This window comes from Carassius carassius, chromosome 46 (assembly GCF_963082965.1).
Source record: "Carassius carassius chromosome 46, fCarCar2.1, whole genome shotgun sequence".
NCBI classification, from domain to species: domain Eukaryota; kingdom Metazoa; phylum Chordata; class Actinopteri; order Cypriniformes; family Cyprinidae; genus Carassius; species Carassius carassius.
Window position 1 is genome coordinate 25,528,523 of NC_081800.1, and position 21,380 is coordinate 25,549,902.

At 33.3% G+C, this 21,380-nt stretch overlaps 2 protein-coding genes across 3 annotated transcripts; one reads left to right on the top strand and one right to left on the bottom strand.

Annotated features, from left to right (window-relative positions):
• Positions 1-232: 232 nt before the first annotated feature.
• On the bottom strand, positions 233-10,434 carry LOC132129775 (ATP-binding cassette sub-family E member 1). 2 transcript variants are annotated; one of them, XM_059541530.1, is made up of 18 exons: positions 10,290-10,434; positions 8,206-8,369; positions 8,046-8,131; positions 7,416-7,513; positions 7,221-7,338; positions 7,018-7,155; positions 6,865-6,934; positions 6,679-6,775; positions 5,043-5,132; positions 4,850-4,971; positions 4,549-4,770; positions 4,402-4,461; positions 3,580-3,638; positions 3,389-3,499; positions 1,929-2,071; positions 1,724-1,846; positions 1,468-1,579; positions 233-743 (listed from the first exon to the last, which is right to left on the bottom strand). In XM_059541530.1, exons 2-18 carry the CDS (start codon positions 8,306-8,308, stop codon positions 696-698), a joined length of 1,800 nt encoding a protein of 599 aa, XP_059397513.1. In that variant the 5' UTR covers positions 8,309-8,369; positions 10,290-10,434; the 3' UTR covers positions 233-695. The 2 variants fall into 2 exon arrangements, with proteins under 2 accessions (XP_059397513.1, XP_059397514.1); XM_059541531.1 differs by having other exon boundaries at positions 8,206-8,363; positions 10,290-10,401.
• Positions 10,435-10,446: 12 nt separating this feature from the next.
• LOC132129778 (anaphase-promoting complex subunit 10) lies at positions 10,447-14,982 on the top strand. The gene is made up of 5 exons (XM_059541533.1): positions 10,447-10,606; positions 11,885-12,004; positions 12,130-12,220; positions 13,075-13,195; positions 14,556-14,982. The coding sequence occupies exons 2-5, from the start codon at positions 11,890-11,892 to the stop codon at positions 14,784-14,786; spliced, it is 558 nt and encodes a 185-aa protein (XP_059397516.1). The 5' UTR covers positions 10,447-10,606; positions 11,885-11,889; the 3' UTR covers positions 14,787-14,982.
• Positions 14,983-21,380: the final 6,398 nt, after the last annotated feature.

A 21,380-nucleotide genomic window follows, 5' to 3' on the forward strand; every position in this document is an offset into this window, starting at 1 on the left:
TTCAATTAATACATAGACATGCTGCATTACTGGACCATATATTTCTCAGAGCCTTGTTTTCATCTCAAAGACGCGCTCTTATCAGAGGAAATAAAATGCATACAGAAAGATGTAGTTTTGACAGCAAATACAAGCCAATTAATATCTTCCTCAGTTGCAGTCTTTCCATTTAAAGTCAGTTTATTCCATCTCACTACACCGACGTATCACCCAATATAATTGATGCAACAGGTTTTGTGTAGCTAGTAGTGCGTTTTAATTATCAGTTTCAGTTGCATTCTTACAAGACTGCCAAAGGCAAATGCCTAATCTTGAGAAATCCGGTTATTTAATATGTAACATCATGCAACATGATTAAAATATTTCATTCAAAATATACAGTTGCATGTTTGCCGTGTGTAAATGGTTTCGCACCACTCTGACCAGAAAGAACTTAAGTTGTTAATTACGATAATTGACCCAAAAACATACATCTTTCAAGGTTTTATTTTTAAATAATGTCCTCTCCTCATCTCAGAGGATCCATGTTTTTTTTGTTAAACCACACCAATGGCCAAGAGGAGAGGAGCAGCTGTATGTTTGAAGTGGTGATGGTGGCGATAATTCAGTAAACATATAAGTCCACAGTGCCAGCGTTCACTGGTCTGATGTCATATGGAGCGGATACATTCCTGGAATTCTGTGAAATGGGATCTTCAGTCATCCAGGAAGAAGTAGTTTCCACTCTTCTTTTGTTCCACATCCTTAAAGATGGAAGCAGAAAACGGGTGTTTAATTAACAGGTACAAAGCTAATGGCCACTTAATGACACTATATCAAGACCATTAAAGCTCAAGTGGTAGAGCATTGCGTTAACAAGCGCAATGTTGTGGGTTGGATTCCCAGGGAACACATGTAATGTAAAAAATGTTAGCCTGAATGCACTGTAAGTCGCTTTGGATAAAAGCGTCTGCTAAATGCATAAATTTAATTTAAATTTATTTAGACAGCATTTCTGGAGGATCAGAAGTATGAAACCCCTATTAGGAGGCACAAAAATCCATATATATACACATACACACAACTTGACTACTTGATTTTAACTTCATTATCAAGATTTGCTGTCAACTCAGTCTAAAGCCTAAATAATTTTGGGTTAAATGCAGGATTATTATAGCATAAAAATAATCAATAATCAAAAATACTTGGAAAAAACACTATTTCATATAGTTTCTTTAAGTTGAATACTTATTTTTGACACTAAATTAAGTAAAACCTTATATATAAACTGCATTGACATATCTAAAAATAAAACAAAACCACTCAACTAAAAAAAAAAAAAAAAAATTAAAATAAAACCCAATTCGAAATACACAATAAACATAATATTCTGTCAGTGATAATAAAACAACACTGTTGAAATGTAATCCTGAAGAAATCAATCTGCAGATTTAATGTGTACAGAGTTGTTTCCATGTGCATGTTTACCTTAATGGAATGGAGTTTGTTAATTCTTGGTCTGAAGTTGTTTGGGTCTCTTCTGAACGTAATCTCCAGCTGCGATAAAAACTTATTCATGCCAGCCAGCAGAGTCTGTGGACTGATGAGAAACATTTCAGCATTAACATCAGTTTCATAATCACCAGCATGTTCTTAGACTTATAATACAGAAAATATGTCTTTTCTGAACATGTAAGGGAACTACCAATTACACAAACGCTATCCGAGCACATAAAGGACGTACGTATTGGCCGTGGTGCTTCTGGATGGGATTCCGTCGAAGACGATGACTCGGTCTGCCAGGTAAGTGGCCATGATGAAGTCGTGCTCCACCACAAATGCGGTCTTCTTTGCGTGAAGGATGAATCTTCACAGCAATTCAAGAAAAGAATCGGTGAAATAGTGAATCAAACACACACAAACTGCTATGAAAGTGGTGCAGATGTTACCGTTTGATGACTCTGGCAGCCATCAGACGCTGCTCAGAGTCCAGATACGCAGACGGCTCGTCGATCAGATACACATCCGCAGGTTTTCCTAAACACAGAGCCAAAGCCACACGCTGCAGCTCACCACCAGACAGATTCTGGACCTACAGACACAAAGAGCATGCACTGATCTATTAAACTGTGGGTGTACTTAAGTGTTGTTATTGTTAACAAAAACTGTTTTTAAAAAATTAGGTTAAATATTAAATAGAAAAATGACAAGTCAGAATGAAAATGTAAAAAGAAAAGCTAGTTCAAAATATTGATGAACACTATAATAACATTAAGGGTTTTAAAACTAAGTTCAATATTTATTGTAATTCTTCTATTTAATAAATAAATATATAAATCAGAATGAAAATATAAAAAGAAACGCTAATTCAAAATATTGATGAACACTATAATAACATTAAGGGTTTTAAAACTAAGTTAAATATTAAATAGAAAAAATACAAAAATAAATAAATATATAAATTAGAATGAAAATATTAAAAGCTAATACAAAATATTGATGAATATAATAATAACATTGAGTGTTTTTAAGTTTTAAAATTACTAAAAAATATCTAAATGCTAAAAACAATATTTATTTTTTAAAAATGACAAAAACTATAAAAAAAATGTTTTAATTAAAATAAAAACTGAAAATACACAAATAAGGAAAATATAAAAAGAAAAGCCAATTCAAAATATTGATGTACGCTATAATAACATTAAGGGTTTTGAAGGTTTAAAATTACAAATAAATATATCTAATGCTAAATATACATTTTTTAAAAAGAAAAACACCAAAATTACAAATTTTAATTCAAATAAAAATTGAAAATATAAGAAAAGCGAATTTAAAATATTGATAAACTAGAATAGTATGAAGGGTGTTGAGCTTCTAAACTTAGAAAAACTAAAAAAAAATTATAAAACTAAACAGAAATATTAAAAAGATTACTAAAACTTCACATTAAATTAAAAACTACAATTGTTTTAAAGGTGAAACTGTATTAAATAATAAAATAGTAAGGAAATACATTTCAAATAAAGATGGAAAAAATATTTAAGACTAAAATTTATTTAGAAGTGTTGCCTTGGCAACTAACTGAAAGTATCAGTTGAAATTCTTAAATTATATAACATTTCTAATTTTATGTTTAATGTATAAGTAACTGTAAGTTCAAATAATACAATTACAAAAACTGGAGAACTTCTTTTCAGAATAATTCAAATCCATGAGATTCAATTAATTTCCTTATTATAATGTAGAGACCAAGAGAGACTCCTGAAGAGGTTTACCATACCAAGTAACAAGAACATAAACATTAATTGCATGCACATACTGCCTACTTGGAATACAACAATGCAATGTGGAGAAAACGAGGGACTCGTTCCACTCTTAAGCAACACTAGAATAACTCTGGTGTACTCACGTCCTGGTCGATGATGCTTTCGATCTGCATGGGCTTCATAACGTCAGTGACGAACTGAGGGTGTGTGTACGCGTCTCTGATCTTATCGTGCAGCAGGGCTCGAACACTGCCCTGAAAACACACCGAACGTCACGATTCCTGCAGACTGATGTATATCCTACACAACACTCACAAAACAAACTCAAACTCACTTTAAATTTGGGGCTGATCTTCTGTGGTTTGTAGCTCACGTTTAGGATAGGCACCTCACCTGAGAAACACAACACACACTCAGTTAGCACAAAAAAATAAGTGTTTAACAAAAAAATACTAATAAAATGAATGCATGTGTTTGCCTGTATAAATTCATTCACATATCTGTGTGCAGATTTGATATCGTGAGATGAAAAAAAAAAAAAAAAAAAGTCCCCAAAAAATCTTTTTTACTTGCCAAAAGAAAAATAATTCATAAACTAAATGTTTATTATTAGTACCAATTACTCTTAGCATTAAGAATTTTATATTTTATTTTAAAACTCTTAGTATTTTTATTATTTGCTTTCATCATCTTTAATTTTCTTCTAAAACGTAAAAAAAAAATGTATGTGCTTTTGTCACGGAATAATTTTTATGTAATATATACGCTATTTTGTGTAATATAAATAAATGGGGAAAAAAATGGAAGCCTAAAAAAAAAAAAAAAAAAAACTTTTTTTTTTCCTTAATTTTTTTTCTTAAATTCTAAAACATTCAGTGATTTTGTTTTTATTTTATATATAGATACAATATATAAAGATACAATATATATATATATATATATATATATATATATACACACACACACACACACATATATTTATACATGTATATATAATTTTTCTAACTAGCTTTGGATTAACTTGGTCAAAAACCTTTTCAAGCATACATACACAATATAATTTCTTTCTTTGAACAGAATATTAAAATTGTATTAGATTTAGATGAATAATTAGTAATTTCCTGAATTGTTATGTTAAATGTGTGTTGATTTTCACCTCCTTCGTCTGGTTTGAGGCCTCCTGCAAGCATCCTGATGAAAGTGGTTTTCCCAGTTCCTGAAAGAGGAAACCCCGTTTATGAACAATAACTCACACCACAAATCACACTTCCTTCCCCATGGACCACGGTCTCCCTGATCTCACCGTTCTCTCCCAGCATGACCATGATCTCCGAGTCGGTGAACTCTCCTTCTGTGATGGTGAGAGAGAACTCGCCCATGCACTTCTTCATGTTGGGGTACTGATAGCGGCACATCTTCTTCACTTCCTCCTCAGTGGCCGTCTCTGCCACTTTAAACACCAGAGACGTCTCCCTGAAGCGCAGGTTCTCTGTCGGCACGAAGCCATCCAAGAAGATATTGATTCCTGAAGAAAGAAAGGCACAAGGTATAGTCAAAACGAAAGGTTTCTGAGCATCACACGCAGGTTTTGGAGAGGGTCGTACCTTCCCGGACGCTGAAGGGCATGGTCACCACACCGTACGCGCTGGGAACGCCGTACAGACAGCAGATGAAGTCCGACAGGTAATCCAACACACTCAAGTCGTGCTCCACCACAATGATGTACCTGCACAGAGGAATACGAGCTGTGAGGACTAGTAATGAGGAGTAACTACAGACACTAGGAGTGCTTCAGACCTGTCTGGAGAGATGAGGGAGCGGATGGTGATGGCAGCTCTCAGCCTCTGTTTCACATCGAGATAACTGGACGGCTCGTCGAACATGAAGCTAGAGAAAGAGAAACGGCATTGCTATCAGTGCTGCTGTTTACAAACTGTTATCATTAACTGAATTAAAAAAAAAATAGTGAAGTGACATTCGGCCAAGTATGGTGACCCATACTCAGAATTTGTGCTCTGCATTTAACCCATCCGAAATGCACACACACAGAGCAGTGAACACACACACACACTGTGGACACACACCCGGAGCAGTGGGCAGCCATTTATGCTGCGGCGCCCGGGGAGCAGTTGGGGGTTCGATGCCTTGCTCAAGGGCACCTAAGTCGTGGTATTGAAGGTGGAGAGAGAACTGTACATGCACCCCCCCCACCCACAATTCCTGCCGGCCCGGGACTCGAACTCACAACCTTTCGATTGGGAGTCCGATTCTCTAACCACCAGGCCACGACTTCCCCCCTATTAAAGCTTACAGAAGCGCATAAATATTTGATTAAAACTTACTATGAAAATTAGAAATGCAGCCTGACATAAGTTTAAAAGTAAGGCTAAATAAATAAACATAATTACTTTAATTAAAATGGAAGATATAAAATAAGATCTTAATATTATGAAATATTATAATAGTACATAAATGATAGTAAAATAATGCTGAAAATATATATTAAAAACAATATTACTATATAATATTAAAAACAAACTAACAAAAATTAAATAAGCACAAAATTAGTAAATTAAAAGTGTGTGTATATATATATATATATATATAATAATAATAATAATTGAAATACTGAAATAAGTTTAAGCCTCAATAGAAAAATTACTAAAAAAATATATATATATATATATATATATATATATATATATATATATATATATATATATATATATATATATATATATATATATATATATATATATATATATTATATATATATATATATATTCTTCTATTAATTATTTTTCCAGGTTTTTTATTTTTTTATTTTACATTTTAGTAATTTTTCTATTGAGGCTTAAACTTTATATTTTCAGCATTAAATTAAGTTTTCAGTAAATTTTGGCATTTTATAGTTTATATATATATATATATATATATATATATATATATATATATATATATATATAGACACACACACACACACACATATATATATACCAACTATAAAAATGACAAAATTTACTAAAACTAATGTTAAAAATATGAAAACAGAACTTAAAAATATTACTATTGCTAAAGTATGTAAATATTATTAATAACAATTAATGCTACAACAATTAAAAATGAAGCAATATTTTCATCTAATACTAAACGGATAATTGAAAAAATAAAAATACAAGCTCAACAAATAAATAATACTAAAATAACACTAATAAAATCAAATAACTTGTAGCTGAAGTACTGAAACGAAAAAATTAAAGCTAAACAGAAACATAAAAAAATGTAAGCTAATAAAGGCAACAAATTACATAAACTAAAATTACAATTAAAATTGAGAGAGCTGATTCAATGTATTAATTAGTACTAACATATAAATAAAATTAAAATAGCACTGAATGCTACAGGAGTTCTTCATTAAGGGGAAGGGACTCACATATCAGCTCTCTGAATGCAGACGACCGCGCAGGCGAATCTCTGCAGCTCTCCTCCTGACAGATCCTCAACATTACGCTCACGCAAGTGCAACAGATCTGACCAATCAGAGCAGAGAACCGTCAGAACCACACTTCTAAACGCATACACATGATCCTGCATGGAAAGAAAAGCCCTGTGTTCGTACCCAGCTGTCCACACACCAGCTCTTCTGTCTTGGTGTCATCCTTCCTGCTGAGGATGGAGCCTACTGACCCCTGCCGGACAAAAGGAGATTTACAACACAATCAAGCACAGCAGATTTGACTTTAGAGTCCCCTTAGCTGCCGTTCATACCAACCTTAACAGTTTTGGGGATCTGATCGACATACTGCGGCTTTACAATGGCCTTCAGATCGTCTTCCAGGATCTTGGTGAAGTAGTTCTGCAGCTCGGAGCCACGGAAATATGCCAGGATCTCCTGCCAGTCAGGAGGAGCCTGGAAAACCATGCATGAGTTAAGATCTGGATTGGGTGTTTGCGTGGCGGATAAGAGAAACTTACATCGAATCTCCCCAGGTTTGGCTTCTGTTTTCCCGCCAGGATTTTCAGAGCAGTGGATTTTCCGATACCGTTAGTTCCCACGAGCCCCAGCACCTCACCTGGACGAGGGATGGGCAACCTGAACAACACGAACACTCAGATTAAAATGCGCTAAACACTGAAGCATGACTAATGTGCTGATGACTCAGTTTGTACCTGTGGAGCTTGAAGGAGTTGGCACAGTATCTGTGTGTGGTTTCCTTCTCCAGGTTGCTCGGCAGGTTCACGATTGACAGCGCACCAAATGGACATTTCTATGAGATTAAATACACGATGAACTACGACTTTCGGGATATGGAAATTACGATAGAAGAATCTAACAACAAACGCTCCTCAAAAAAAAAAAGGATTGATGGAGAATCAAGTAAAGCTGATCTGCTTCAGTCCAGTAAGTGTTCATCTGGAAATATGACTTGACCTTTACTTCAGTCAAGATTTGACACGAGAAGCTCTAGCTGAAGGAGATGTTTGTATAATTACACTAAAAGAGCTGACTTGATAAAGAAGACTCAACTATTAATCAGATGATAATGCATGGAGTAGATAGTGTGCAACGGTGTGGAAATGTTGATAATTTAAAGGCCTTAAAAATTAATCCTAAAACAGTAGGCTTTATAGGTTTAAATCAAAGACAGAGAGAAATACAATATTTATCATTGCATTCTGAGGTCAAATCTTTATTAAACTAAAGAAGTGTGTTGTACTTCAGCTTGTGCAAAAGCTTTCTGGCGAATAGACACATGAATGCATATAAACACGAAAGGGAGCGGAGGCTCGTTCAATTACCTTGATACAGATTCCACATCCGATGCAGAGAGACTCAGAGATCCAGACGATTTTACTCTGAGGTGTGACCTCGATACACAGCTTTCCTGAGAACACACGTGAAAACACATGAGTGACGCGCCGAAACTGACATCTGGTGTCTTCAGCGTGCGAATCTTACCCATGCGCACTACCGGACAGCTCTTCTTGCACTCTTGACGGCATTTCTTTGGCTTACACTTGTCATGGTTCACGATAGCGATTCTGGTGTTCCTGTCTGCCATTTTTCTGGTTTGATGTCGCACACCGGCGACGCTGATTTAAAGGAAACGAGGAGGTCTAGACCTCACTAGAAAGAAAGAGAGAGATAAAGATTAATGCCAACAAAACACAAACTAATAATTAAGGTTGCATGATATATTGAAATATTGTAGATGTACAAATCACAATATGCACATCAGAAATGCTTGCAATAGCTGAATAGTTTTGTAATTGTTGTAAAAGACAAAATAGATTTTAATTGTTACGAAAAGAGTTTTAGGTCATGCCATCCATGATTGGGTACCAAAAATTTTTAAATATCGGTGTTGGTTATATTAGAAATAGAATTTAAACTAATTTAAAGCATCATCAACCTGCATTAACAAGTTACTGCATATTTCTTCAATATCATGCAGCCCTACTAATAATGAGAAGTAAATATTCATGACAAAATAAAACTTCCACAAGCTAATAATCAGGCTTGCATAATAAATAAAATAATCTAAGTATAACTATAACATACAAATTGCTATGATTTAGTGGGAAAAAAAGAGAACATGCTAGTTATCTTCAGCTTTTTAAATATAATTTTACACACAAAGCATTATGGTTTTATATTTAGCATTATTTAACAAGTCACTACATGTAGCATTTTTCTTCAGTATAATTACCTCCTAGCAATCACTCAGAGCAACTTTGCAACCACCCAAAATGTGCATTAGAATCAGTTTATCTCTAGTTAACAATAGGGGTGGGACAAATATCGTTACGCCAATATATCGCTGTCCTCCTCAGTGCGATATGAAAATCAATACGCTGGTGCCAAATATCGATATTTATGTATCACGTCTGATATCACAAATACTTTCAATGACACACAAGGTTTATAAACACACTTGGTTATGTCTAAAGTAAAATTAAACAGATGCGCTGTATATCAGATGCATGCAGGTCTTTAAGTGACAGCAGCCTAATAGTACTAAACATGCTGACGCTTGACAATCAAGGTACGGTCCACCCAAAAATTTTAATTGTTATTATTTATAATAACAAGAGAGATAACCAGCACCACAGGCATTTTGTTTTCAGTTAGACAGTCAGATATCGTGACGTATCAATACAGGATTGTCTTGCAATATATCGATTGGTCACAGAATTGCTGTATGCTGATATTATCAGTATCATAAGCCATGTATCGTATCATTCCCAGCCCTAGTTAACAGACATGGTCTCATTCAAACGACCACATATAATGGAAACCAATCTGATCAAGTCTGGAGAGCAAAAACAGCTCAAAATCAGGTCTGGATAGATGTTTTCCCAAGTCAGAGTCAGTCAGACAGCTCACCATCTGGATGAATGAGGTTGCTGAGTCGCTATAGCTGACAGAGCACCACGTGACCGCTGTTTAAACACCACACTGTCATCGCACTGAACCCCGTATTAGTCATTTAATTACTAATTAGTCATTTCGCAAATGCTTATACGTAGCGTGGCTCACTGTGGATCTATCACAGTCTTGTTGGAGTAAGATGAGGCTAACAATCTTGATCAAAAACCGTTAAATAAGACTCGGAACCTGCAACCTTTCAGACCAGGCCACTAACCAATGGAATCAGACCACTCCTAAATAGACAGCACTTGATTTTAAATTCTCGACGAAAATGACATTCAGAGCTCTGTTAAAAATCGTTTTGAATTTAAAGAGTGGACCGTGTTGAACACGTGGAGCCATGTGCGCGCGACGCAGGGGTTTACCTCAGAGAGTTTCCCGCTTTATTTCACCCCCAAACCAAAACGTTATTTCACTTGATCTTTCTAAATCATCTTCTCGGGTATAACACACTTCGTTTGGAATAAAGTTCGTTTGATATTAGCGGGAAACGACGGCGTTTTGTGTTTGTGGGGACAGACAAGGCCTCAAACGTTGGGCGTCGCACGTCTGTCAAAATACCTATCGGCGTCTGTTTAATTATTATAAAATATCAATAGAACACTGCTCACCTCCCGCTGATGCGAACAGCGCGGTATAACGTGTTAATAAGCGTAGAAAGTTTTCTTTCCGTGCGAACCGACGAACAGCGCGTGGAGCTCCGGCGCGCACCGGTAGCAAAGATGGCGTCACAGCGAGTGACGCTAAAGTGACGCGACTCTTGGACGCCGCCGGTCGGTGACGTGCTCGGAGCGCGCCGATGCTAACAGCTCTCGTGTTTACAATTATATTTGTATTATTTTTTAAAGAAAATGTCTCTAAATTAACGTTAACTGTGGAAACGGGAGTAGGAAGACCCTTTGTGCGAGACGAGTGTTTTTCAGGGACGGTGAGTAGCTGTGGTTTTGTCTTGTTGTAAAGAATAAAGGTAACGTAACGTTAGTTGTTTTTGAGTAAACTACCGCGTGATGTTCTAAGATTAAAACTGAATTTAAGTCCTTGTTATATTTAAAAATGCAATTATTAAGTGGTAAGGTGTATTTGTCAGGGTATTGTAATATATGTATATGTAAATACCACACAGTTAGAATTTTCTTAACCATATTCATATTACATGACTTTTTGTAAAATGAACAATGATAAAACGCCACACTTCTGAAAAACTTGTACACTTTTAACGAGGTCTCTTCTGCTCATCATGGCTGCATTTATTTGATCAGAAATACAGAAAAAAAACTGTAATATTGTGAAATATTATTGCCATTATAGTTTTAGTTTTGCTGCTTAATATTTTTTGCAAACATGTGATAATTTTTCGGGATTCTTTGGTGAATAAAGAACACCGTTTATTTAAAATATAAATCTTTTCTAACAAAATGTTTGTCACTTTTTATTAATTTAACACATCCTTGCTGAATAAAAGCATTCATTTCTAATAATAATAATTATTATTATTACAATAATTTATATATATATATATATATATATATATATATATATATATATATAATTATTGTTCCCTATACATTAGAATTCCCTATACATTAGAATGTGTCCTGTTTTTTTCTGAGTAAAAATGACTATCATACATTTTTAACATGATTTACAGAAGACCACTAAAATGTCGTTCAGTTTAACAAAAGCTTATATACCAAAAAAAAATAATAATAATTTGTCATCCATATTTAAGGATGACATTAAATGTTTAAGGATCAGATTGCAGCCCCAAAAACTAATTAATTGCAATTTTAAATATTCGCTAATCTTTGCCACCATCCTTCAAACCACTAGTTTTTTAATACATTTCAAATTTAATAAAACTTTAAGTGTTTTATTTTTACATGCATATATCTGTTATGCTGAATGATGAAGAAAGTAGACCTTTTACTTGCATTTAATATGCTTTTTATTTGCAAATGTAAGTGTGTGTGTGCTTGTGTGTGTAAAATAATGTTTTTTTTTAAACGATAATAAAAAAATTATACCATAGTTGTAGTGTTTTAGGCATGTAATACTCTGTTTCTCAGCTTTTTTCTAAGTCAGAACTCCATATTTATGTCAAATGTATGTGTAAGCCAATATCACACTGTATCATTTCAGCATCTTTTATTCTTACTGTGGGTGTTTAATTCCATCCATGTGGTCTGTCCTCTTTTTCATTCCTCAGTTACCATGGCAACCGCCACTAAAACCCCCCCAGGTGCAGACCCCAAGCAGCTGGAGCGCACAGGGACCGTCCGAGAGATCGGATCACAGGCCGTGTGGTCGCTGTCCTCGTGCAAGCCAGGTGTGTGTGTGTGTGTGTGTGTGTGTGTCTTATTTACTCTCTGTGTTTGATTGCACACCTGATAAATGCATCTTTTGTTTTGCTCTGTTTAGTTGTTTCTTCATTCATTGTGTTTCTGTGTGAAGGGTTTGGAGTCGACCAGTTGAGAGATGATAATCTGGAGACGTACTGGCAGTCTGACGGCTCTCAGCCACATCTAGTGAACATTCAGTTCAGGTAGAGCTATGTGTGTGTATATATATATATATATATATATATATATATATATATATATATATATATATATATATATATATATATATATATATATATATATATATATATATAATTCATATTTAAATTCCTAGAAAAGTGGAAAATTATTATAAGGTCAGGGAAAAATCATGTAGGTTTATTTATTGAATACATTTATAATATTCATACAACTCGAAAATATTTAACTAATTTAATTTAGTTTGTGTTTACATTTTAAAATATATATTTTTTAATCCTTGTATTTTAATAAATTATGTCTAAAGACCAAAAATCAATAGAGACCTGATCAATAGATATGTTTTTTTTTAAGTGAATTTCAAGTATTTTAAAACCATATTTAATTTAATTTAGTGTTTTAAATCTTTAATTTAACTTGTTTTATGTACCTCTCATTGATTATTACATTTTATTATATCATATAAAAGCATTGTCTAGCAACAATCCTGCGCTCTAGCTACTAAAAGGCATTAATATATATATATATCTCAGACAGTCATTAAAGTTTTAGTAACTTAAGTTGTCTGCTCAAATTCGGTCTCATCTTGTATTGAATTGTCAGTGCTGATTACATATAATCTCCACACTCTATGCTGATTTTCTATTAAAAATTGTTCTGTGCTTATAAAATTAGGCTTTAGACTTATTTAAAAAAAACTCTGACCTGAGATCAGTACCTACTGCATGTTTAGTAACAGTAAAACATGATTATGATGCATATTATAATGATCATATTCACAGCAGGGGGCTCCTCCAGAGGTCCGTTCATGCCTCTGCTAACTGTATGTGTTTTAATAGACTCTGTTGTGTCCTGTCAGGAGAAAAACCACTGTGAAAATGCTGTGTATTTATGCCGATTATAAATCGGATGAGAGCTACACTCCCAGCAAGATCTCGGTCAGAGTGGGAAACAACTTCCACAACTTGCAGGAGATCCGGGTAAGAAACACTGATCATGTCATAATCTATGTTTGTGGTGGCTGTTAGCACTGAATTGCTGTGTGTGCCCGCTTTTGGACTGATGACTGACTGACCCTAATATATACTGCTGTTCAAAAGTTTGGGATCAGTAAGACTTTAAATTTAATTTTTTTTAAAGAAGTGTCTTCTGATCATCAAGGCTGCATTTATTTGATCAAAAATACAGAAAAAAACAGTAATCTTGCAAAATGTTATTACAATAGTTTCTATTTTAATATCCTTTAAAATATAATTTATTTCTGCGATGCAAAGCTGAATTTCCATCATCATTCCTCCAGTATAAAGTGTCACATGATCTTCAGAAATCATTCTAATATGCTGATTTATTATTAGAATTATCAACAGTTTTTAGGGAAACTGCTATACTTTTTTTCACGATTCTTTGATGAATAAAAAGTTAAAAAGAACAGCATTTATTTAAATAACAATATAAATCAACAATATCTACTAAATCTACATATACAACTGACGATTTAACACATTCTTGCTGAAAAAGTTTTTTCTTAAAAAAAAAAAAAAGAAATAATAAAATATGTACTAACCCCATACTTTTGAACTGTGGTGTATTTTGTTAGAAAATATTTATTTTACTAAAATGCTCTTTTTAACTTTATTAATCAAGTAATGCTGAAAAGAGTATCACAAGTAAAAAAAAACTATATACGGTATATATATTTATATAGTTTATTATCAGTGTTGAAACTGTTGTTCTGCTTATATATATATATATATATATATATATATATATATATATATATATATATATATATATATAAGCAGAACAACAGTTTCAACACTGATCATAAATCATCATATTATTCTGATTTCTGAAGATCATGTGACACTGAAGACTGGAGGAATGATGATGATAAATTCAGCTTTGCATCACAGAAATAAATTCGATTTTAATCTATATTAAAATAGAAGAACCTTATTTTAAATCATAATAATATTTCACAATGTTAAATTTCCCCCCTGTATTTTTAATAAAATAAATGCAGCCTTGAAGAGCAGAAAAAAGCTCCTGTAAAAAAAAAAAAGAACATTAAAATCATTCTGATTCCAAACTTTTGAACAGTATTGTATATTTATAAATTAATAAAAACTATAATAGTATCTCAATGATGCACTATGGTCTCTTATCTTCTTGCATAGTAAATCAATCCATAACTCAAATCAACATTCCCTGTGCATTTATTGATTAATTTAGTAAGTAATCTTATAATAAGCAGAATAATGTGCATCTTTACCAGATGAATCCTTTCTTTGTGACTCGAGCGTTGTGTGTGTGTGTGTGTGTGTGTGTGTGTGAGAGCAGCAGCTGGAGATGGTGGAGCCGAGCGGTTGGATTCACATCCCTCTGTTGGATCTGGTGAACAATCCCATCAGGACCTTCATGATCCAGATCGCCGTGTTGGCCAACCACCAGAACGGACGGGACACGCACATGCGGCAGATCAAAGTCTACACGCCCGTGGAGGAGAGCTCCATCGGCAAATTCCCACGATGCACCACTGTAGACTTCATGATGTACCGCAGCATCAGATGACCAGAGCTTCTGCTCGAATGGATGGATTTAGATGCATGCTCTGCCTTCCCATAAGACTCTGTTCTAGAATTAAATGGTTTCAGATGGTTTAAAATGTGTTTTGTAAAGAAAACAGTTCAAAGTTAATTTGATGTAAATGCAAATCTACAGGAAATAAATGTTATTGTTTTTTTAAATAAAGAAAACCTGTCCTGTATCCTTTGATGCTGTATTACAGAAGGATGGATCAATTTAGCTTGCATTATCCAGTCGGCAAGAGGATTGATCGCTCAATTGCATGCTTTTCTATGCAACTCTGCCGAGAAATAAACAGGTTTTTATCAGTCCCAGGTTGCTACAAAGAGCCCTTTTGAGGAATAACTACAAAGTTTTTGAGCTTAATGCCATATAGACATAAATATTCTTATTTAAACATCCAAACATGTGTTCAGAAGTTCAGTTTGAGACAATTAGTAGTGAATATCAACAAACACATTTAATTCTGCTTGTATAACCATTAATGATCAAATAACATTTTGGGGTTAAAAGTGTAGAATTTATAAAGTATGATATGACAGGCCTTTCATTTAGTGCTTGTAGTTCACATTTAAACATTCTAACAAATCTATTAGAAAAGTAAGAGGTTGTTTTATTATCATTATTAATACAATAATATTTTTAGGTTAAAAGTGTAGGATTTATAACCCAAAATGTAGTTCTGTACAAGTTATAATTTAGGATTTGTTAAGCCGTAGTACTTGTAGTTCACATTTTAGCATTCAAACAAATCTATCAGGTGAGGAATAGAGATCTAGTTTTATGACCATTATTAATTAAATTTTTTTTTTATTAAAATTGTAGGATTTATAACACAAGACGTAGTACTTGAAAAAATTTTTTTTTAAGTTTGTTTATTCACAAATACCAGCAAATTCTATGATGATACAGCGGGGGGTACAGAAAATACAAATTAGGTATAGTGAAATGGGTCCCCAAAAGAAGCTAAAAAAGCTTATAAGTGTGGGCCCATAGTTTATGAAAGAAAAAAATATATAATAATAATAAAAAAACAAATAAGTGGTACAGACAAAGTACACATTTACCACCTCCAACCAGACAATGGTAAATGAACTGAAAGCATGTGAGAGCATACCCATACAGACATAAAAATACATACACATACAATCATACATCCCAGTAGAGCATGAAAAGACAGTTATATATTAAATATAGGTTGATAGATAATGCTTTTTTAGTTGTCTCTTAAAGTTGGAGATAGAGGGCAACACCTTAAGGCCATCATCAATCCCATTCCAAATCTGCGGCCCCCTACAGACAACGCTCATACTGGCGCGAACACGTCTGCGATATTTTCCAGATATGAGTGATTTGGTTCTCGTTTGGTAAGTGTGCTGGGGGCTGGAGATAGGAACAAGGCTACTTAATCTAGAGTTCAGATTATGAACAATTTGAAACATAAAACAGGAATTATGATATTTATTTAGCTCAGTCTTAGTAACTCAAAGCGATAAAATAGAGGGTGAGTAGGAGAATTTATCTCGGACCAGGACAGAGCCCGTGTGGCTTTCTTTTGTAAAGACGCAAGGTTTTTAAGATGACTTGTGAAGGTGTTGCACCATATCACATTACAGTAATTAAGATGTGGTTCAAAGAGAGTTTAATACAACAAGAGTAGAGCAGATAATGGAAGAACATGTCTAATCTTATAAAACAAACCAACATACTTTTTTTACAAGATGCTCAATATGACATTTAAAGGTTAGAGATTCGTCAATGATGACCCCCAGGAGTTTAGTGGAATGCACTCTTTTGATCAATTGGTCATTAATTTTAATCAGGCAATGGTCAGTGTTTTTAAGTAATTTTTTCTTGGTCGATTTGAATATAATACAATTTGTTTTGCTTACATTTAATGACATTTTATTACATTTGAACCAGGAGTCAACTTTTATTAACTCTGAATTGACCATATCTTGTAAAATAATTGGATTACTATGTGATGTTAACAAATTTGTATCGTCTGCAAAGATGATTTTATGGAATAATGTCGATGAATTTACAAAATCGTTTATATATAGAATAAATAAGAGTGGGCCTAAAATGGAGCCCTGGGGGACCCCCAAAATTATGGGCTTACAAGTAGAGTTATGATCATTGACATGGACATATTGTTCCCTCTCATTTAGATAACTTCTGAACCATTCAAGTGCTAGACCTCTGATACCATAATGTTGTAATTTGCGCAGTAAAATATCAATATCAATGGTGTCAAAGGCAAAGATACCAATACCACATTTCTCCTCTTCAATACAGTCATTAATTTGTTCAGTTAAGTCTAATATTGCCATACAGGTTGTGCTCTTTTTTCTAAAACCGTATTGGGAGGGAAAAAGTATATCCAGTTTATCAAGATAGCCACTAAGTCTATTGTATACTACCTTCTCCATTACTTAAAAAAAAGGGTAGAATTGATATGGGCCGGTAATTATTCATATAATTTCTATCGCCACGATTTAAAAATTGGAATTATTTCAGCGATTTTTGTCATTTTAGGTACAATACCAGTAAATAAAGAAAGGTTAATACAATGAGCCAGTGGCTCTACCATGATGTTTGCAATGGCCTTCATGATCTTACTAGATATTCCATCTACACCAGCTATGAGCTCCTCAACTCAGAAATGATTTTGAGGAGTTCGGTACTGTCGGTTGGTATCATGAAGAATGAGTGAATGTAACTACCAGAAAGAAAATGCTTAAAAGTGACACCCTTGGGTGGACTTATATTTTTTGACAGATTTAGACCCATTGAGGCAAAATGATTATTAAAACTCCGTGCAAGATCAGCTTTGGCATCACCAAGAGCAGGTAGAGCATTCTGTTTATGTCTCCTATTGAGAACTTCATTTAACTTCATTTATTGTTAAAATGTAGGATTTTTAATGTAAGACGTAGTACTTGTACACATGTACACATTTAAACGTTCAATCAAATCAATCATAAGGAACAGACATCTAGTTTTATTTTCATTATTAATGAAATTATATTTTTTATTTAAAAGGGTAATATTTATACTGTAAGATATGTCACTTCTTGCATTTAGTACTTGTAGTTCACATTTAAATGTTCAGACGTGCATTAAAAAGTTTAGTTTAAGACACTTAGTCACGAAAATATCGACAAGAATATTTAGGTAATCAAGTAAGAAATAGATATCTGCTTTTATTATTATTATTGATTAAATAACATTTTTGGGTTAAAAGTGTAGGAATTACAATGTACAACATGGCACTTGCGTTCAGTACTTGTAGTTCACATTTAAACTTTCAATCATGCATGCAAAAGTTTAGTTTGATTCCTTTTTGTGTGTAAATATTGACAAGCATATTAAGATTGCATGTATAAGAAATATAGATCCCATTTTATGATGATTATTAATTGAATAACATTTTGGGGTTATAAAATAAGATGTACTTGTACTTCACATGTAAACATTCAAAAAAATCTATAAGGTAAGAAATAGATATCAAATCTTACTATCATTATTAATGGAATAACACTTTTGGGTTAAGAATGTAGGATTTATAATGTCAAATGTAGTTCTTGTAGCTCACAATTAAACATTCAAATGTTTAGTTTGAGACACTTATTAGCATGTAAATATTGACACGCACATTTATTTAGACAAGTTTTCAGATAGGAAACAGTGATCTGCTTTATTATTAGCATGATGAATAATGATAATTTTTGATCAAACGTGTAAGATTTATAAAGCACTTTTTGCATGTAGTACTTGTAGTTCACATTTAAACATTTCAGATATGCATTCGAAAGTTTAGTTATACAAGCACAGCAAAATTCAGCTTTGTTTGAGAGTTACGGCTGTAATATGGTTGGTTTACACCTGCCATGCCATTTTTCTTTAAACATCTACAACCTTGCTGCATAATTTTATTTATTTAATTTTTTTGGCATCCCCTTTTTTTATATAGCTAATTGCTTTACTTATGAGTTAATCATTCTGTGCAAGTGCAAAACATTAATCTCAACCTTGGACAAAAAGGTCAGACCAGTGAACACTTGTCCACCAGGGGTGGCTCTTTAGCAGAAAAAAAATAAGATGAATGTTCACTACAGGCTAAAAAGGAACTAGCAGCCTGCTTAGATCTCAGAATGCATTTCATTGATTTTAACTTTTGCAAAACAATCGGTGTAAACAAAGCAGATCAAATGTTGCTAAATGTCTCATTTCTTTTTAATTAGTGATTTAATTCTAAATCTAATCATGATTATGCAACTACATTTGCACCCAAAAAATTGTAAAATATAGAAACAACATGTAGCCTGTTTGTTGCAAGCAAACATTTCAATATGCATTGAAAAGTTTACTTTAAGAGACTTAGTAACACGTAAATATCAACAAGCATGTTTAGAAAATTCATTGGGTAAGGAAATTAAATAATTAATTATGGAATAACATGTTTGGCTCAGATGTATATGATGTAATGTCTTGCATTTCATGCTTGTAGTTCCACTTGAACTTCCTCTGAGCAGTTAGAAAAGGTGCATGTTTGCATGTGTGTCTCTGTGCTGCTGACATCCTGTTCAGGCCCCTCTGTGGTTTGCATGATTCGGAGGCGATGATGACAAACTGTCAGAGAAAACAAATTCAGTTTAGGTGGAGCAGGACCTTTACAATTAACCAAAGTAGACCGGACTGAAAGATGCGCACTTACTGTGTACTTCTACACATTTTTGGTGAGTTACTTTAGTTTTTTTTTGGGAGTAGTGTGCAAAGCTAACTTATTTGATAAAATGTAACAACATTTATCTTCTCTGTTAAGATAAATAGAAAACCCAAATATGTGTCTGTTAAAACATTAATTTAGTTATAATATAAAAATACAATTAAATTTGTTTTTGTTTTTCTGTATTTATTAGCTTTGATAGTAATGAGATTAAAAAAAAAAAAAGCAAATGCTTCTCAAGAAACGTTTCTCCTGAGAGAAACATCACGTCTCTTCTAGATCTCGATGATGTGCTCACATTTGGGAGGCTCATATTTCAATATGAATTCAATATAAACGACTTCTACTGAATGATATTCACACTCATTCTATAGCAACAAAACTCTTATCCGTCCATCATTTGTGTTTGTTTTTATTTCTCCTAATGAATGATTGATGCAAAATGTTATAGATGCTGAATTTATTAAACCTTATATATGGTCACACTTTATTTTAAGAACCAATTCTCAATATTAAATGATTATTAACTATGACCTTTTGCTCTAAAACCTCCTAATTTGTTGCTTATTAATAGTCAATATGCATTCTTTTATTATACTTTCAGCTGCTCTACTCTTGTGTGATTATGGGATGTTCTCCAAGCCATCACCATCTCCATCAGAGATGTCCACCACTGCAATATCAGCCACATCTGACTCTCACACTACTGTGATGACAACAGAATCAGTAACTACTAGGAATGACTTGAGCTCGTTAGAGACTAGATCTGATGATGAAACGTCAGCTGATTCAAATGAAACTGAGATCAGTGGAGATGATCCTGAAAATTATTCTAAAAGTCTGAATGAAAGCGTCAGTGTAGTGATCTCAAGCACCACACCCGTGAAGCACCATAAAGAAGAAAACATAGGTTGGTGGATTTCTTATGAATTATTAGGTGGTTATGTTTAATGGAAGCTGTTATTGTAGTATTATTAGACTGTGTCTCTGAATGCTGTTATTACTTATAGACATTGTCTTCTGTATTTGTGTTGGAACGGCCATTGAGCAAAATTCAATTGTTTTTTTTTAACTAAAGCTTACGTGCATTAGCTACATGCAATATTTCTCCAGTTTAAAAAGGTCCTTTTAATATTGAAGCTTCAGAAATGACGTGCTTTCAGCTTTCTGATATTAAACAGATTAACATGCATGCTATTGGTCGAATGTTTAAAATAATTAATAATCGTTTTTGAAAGAAGTCTCTTCTGCTCACCGAGGCTTCATTTCTTTGATCATAAATACAGTAAAATAGTTAAATATTTTTACAATTTCAACGAACTGTTTTCTGTGTGAATCTCTGTTAAAGTATAATTTATTTCTGTGATGCTCCGCTGTATTTTCAGCATCATTCCTCCAGTCTTCAGTGTCACATGATCTTCAGAAATCATGAAAATATGATGATTTACTGCTCGAGAAACATTTCTGATTATTATCAATGTTGAACACAGTTGTGCTGCACAATATTTTTGTGGAAACAATGATACATTTTATTTTTCATGATTCTTTGAAGATAAAGTTCAGCATTTCTTTAAAAAAAGAAATCTTTTGTAACTTTATAAATGACTTTACTTTCCATTTTGATCAATGTGATGCACCTTTGCTGAATAAAATTATTAATTTCTAGATGCTGATTTATATGAAATTCAACTTTGATCACAGTAATACAATGCATTTTAACATAATACATTCACATAGAAAACTGTTATATTATAATATTTCACAGTGTTAAAGTTTTTATAGGATCTTTGATCAAATAAATGCAGCTTTGATGAGCACAAGAAACTTTTTTTTTTTCATTATTCCAT